At 48.2% G+C, this 3,060-nt stretch overlaps 1 protein-coding gene across 1 annotated transcript in view; it reads right to left on the reverse strand.

Moving 5' to 3' along the window:
• Positions 1–3,060, reverse strand: part of LOC110306306 (keratin, type I cuticular Ha2) — a 7,466-nt gene that overhangs the window by 2,015 nt on the left and 2,391 nt on the right. The window contains exons 4-6 of the mRNA XM_021178470.2: positions 2,158–2,319; positions 1,950–2,075; positions 1,123–1,343 (exon numbers count right to left, since the gene is read on the reverse strand). Of these exons, the coding sequence (XP_021034129.1) occupies positions 1,123–1,343; positions 1,950–2,075; positions 2,158–2,319 (509 nt within the window). The remainder of the gene's footprint in view (positions 1–1,122; positions 1,344–1,949; positions 2,076–2,157; positions 2,320–3,060) is intronic.

Consider the following 3,060-nt stretch of genomic DNA (forward strand, 5'->3'; position numbering starts at 1 on the left):
CACACACACACACACACACACACACACACACACACACTGTAACACATGCACATCCACATTCATATATAAACATTTACACATGCACATATAATATATGTGCACATACAGAGATTTTTGGAAGAAGGAGGAGGATGAAAGGAAAGAAATACGGAAGACAGACAAGAAAGAGAGACAGAGACAGAGACAGAGACAGAGACAGAGACAGAGACAGAGACAGAGACAGAGACAGAGACAGAGACAGAGAGAGAGAGATTGCTCCAAGAGCTATTAGCACACTTGATGCCCACAACATCCTACATCTAGAAGACAGCACCAGGACCTGTTGATTCTGCTTGCATAACAGTGGGGACAGTGGGGACATATTCCTCCAGTGATCTCTACTTTGCTGCTGAATGCTGTCCCTAACTGGTCCCCTCCCACTCAGCCCTTCTCGCATGGCTTAGGATAATCTTCAGCAGCTTTGAGTTTGCTTTGGTTCAGACAAGAATCGTTTATCAGGCATCTGCCATGTACCAAGCCCAGGGAACCAAATGTGCCCTATTGTTTCTGCATTCCAGATGTTTATCAGCTAGCGGAGAGATGAGTGATTACTCTGACTCTACCATCCCTTCAAAACAGGAAAGGCCTCTGATGTACCAGTGTGTCCTTTGTAGTTAGTTCTCCGTGATGAGCTGCAGCTGACCATTTCGCCCCTGCTGCGCACCAGAAGTCAATCACATTAAGCTACCTCTTGTCTTCCCGACACCCACAAAACTCCTCCCAGCAGAATGACCTCCTGCGGTCTGTCTGCCTGTGACCTGACAGATGCAACAATCTAAGGTCACGTGATGTCTCATCATCTATCTCAGTATCCTCCAGGATGCCCAATGCATGATACATAGTAGGTACTTGAAAGGAGTTTGTCAGCTTGAAGTGAAGGATGGACCCCTCTGGGCCAGGTTTGGGATGGTGGCCCATTATTACCTGGCTTCCTTTAGAGCATGCCATCTTTCTGGTGTCTCCTTAATCTTGACAGACCCTAAGCTCATGTCCCTTGAGTACAGGCAGATAGATGGACTTGTTTCTTAGGCCCCACCTAAATCCCTGGTGGACACCCTGCAGAGACTCTCCCCAGACACTCACTTGCTGTCCTCACTTTCCAGCAGGCCCCTGTACGTGTCAATCTCACACTCCAACCGGGCCTTGACATCCAGCAACACCTTGTACTCTTGGTTCTGTCTCTCCAGGTCACAGCGGATGTCAGACAGCTGGGACTCCACATTGGTGATCATGCATTGCATCTGGGACAGCTGGGAGGTAAAGCGGCCCTCTGTCTCCCCCAGCGTGTTTTCCAGGGAGTCTCTCTGAGGCAAGGGAAAGACATACCTGTGAAGAAGCAGCTGCTTTCTGTGGCCTGGCTCAGAGAGACCCAAGAAGAGCCAAGTCTCTTGGCTCCTCTCTTCTAAGCCACTGTGGACACAGAAGTCCAGAGACAGATCAAGTTATCTGCTCCAGGTTAAGCATCCAGTATGTGGTAGAATCAGTTTGAACCCACCGGTTGGAGTTGGAGTTCATCAAATACTCTAATATCTTTCTGATGATTTTCACATGAGAGCCCTTAAAAAGTACCCAGACCCAAGTCAAGTCTCCAGAGACTCTGATCCCATTGGTCTAGAGAAAATCCGAGATGTCAGGATTGTCTAATATCTGTAGATGGCATCGAGAACAAGAGGTCGGAAAGTTAGGCCAAGTAGATATCTTAGGGAAACCATGTTTGACATCCATAATGGAACATATCCCTTTATCTCTGAGCTGGTTCTTGAGAGAACCAAGAAAGCCATCTGTGGGTATGAATCTGTGGTTCAGTCTGATTCTTCTCCTACCTTCCTAGCATTCCTGTATCCCATACCCAGTGCTTTCCTGGATCCAGTGCCCACCAGCTAAGAGAACCCCCACCCAGCAGCACTCACCAGGCTGTGCTGAGCCTGCAGTTCTATCTCCAGAGTATTGACTGTTCGTCTCAGGTCAATGATGTCTGACTGGTAGCTCTGAAGCTGCTCAGAGCTTGTGGCCACCTGCTTGTTAAGCTCCTCCATCTGCAGTGAAGAGAAAGAGAAGGCTGGGAGTCCCTTCCTTGGAACACTGAAGAGCCCAACCTCTTCAGAGAGATGTGCCCACCTGCATATTGAACCATTCCTCCACGTCCCTGTGGTTGGTTTCCACCATGGTCTCATACTGACATCTCATCTCCTCCAGCATCCTGGTTAGGTCCACGGGAGGTGCAGCATCTACCTCAATGTTAAGGCGGTCCCCAAGCTGTTGTCGAAGGACACCAACTTCCTGAAAAGACACAAGACCCCAGGTATGAGAAATACATAAAATATAATAAGAGATACAGAAGAGCACAGAATTGGAGGGGGTGAGGGGCAGGGCTTCAGGGACCGAAGCCAACACTGCAGAGCCTCAGTGGTCTTCCAGCTCTAGATAAACATCCCTGGTGACACTTTTTGTCACTTGGCAGAAGCCAAGTTCAAAGACATTTTTTTATCCATTTGGACTAAGATGGGAAACCCATGTACCCCCACCCCCATTTCCTCATCATGACACCAGTCCTAACCATCAAGGAAGGAGGGTCACAGAGCCTGACTTTACTTGGTCCAAGGTCCAAATGAGAACAGGTCCCTCCCTAGGCTTGTCTGCCAGTGAGAGAAAGTTGTCACAGCAGCTGCCCAGGTATGTGATAATGCCTCATTAGTGACTTCTTGGTGCAGTTCCCAACTCTCTGGTTTAAGTTGGATGAGTCAGGTGCCCCAGGGCATGCAGGGAGTGCATGGTGACTGGTTGGTATTTTATATTCAAGTCTAAGGAAGCCTAGCCAGAATCCAGAGAGACACTTGTCCATTCAAATCCCAAGTGAAAGGTGTGTGAGTCAATCCAGAGAAGGAAGACCAAAGCACCATAGAGCAAATGGTCTTTGCTGCACAGGGGCCCCTGTGAAAAATGGGGAAAGAAACAGTATCTATGATATATATGTGTATATACATATATATCATACAGATGGAAGAAACAAGAGGTGGGCAA

The sequence above is a fragment of the Mus caroli genome, chromosome 11 (genome assembly GCF_900094665.2).
Source record: "Mus caroli chromosome 11, CAROLI_EIJ_v1.1, whole genome shotgun sequence".
In the NCBI taxonomy this organism is placed as follows: Eukaryota; Metazoa; Chordata; class Mammalia; order Rodentia; family Muridae; genus Mus; species Mus caroli.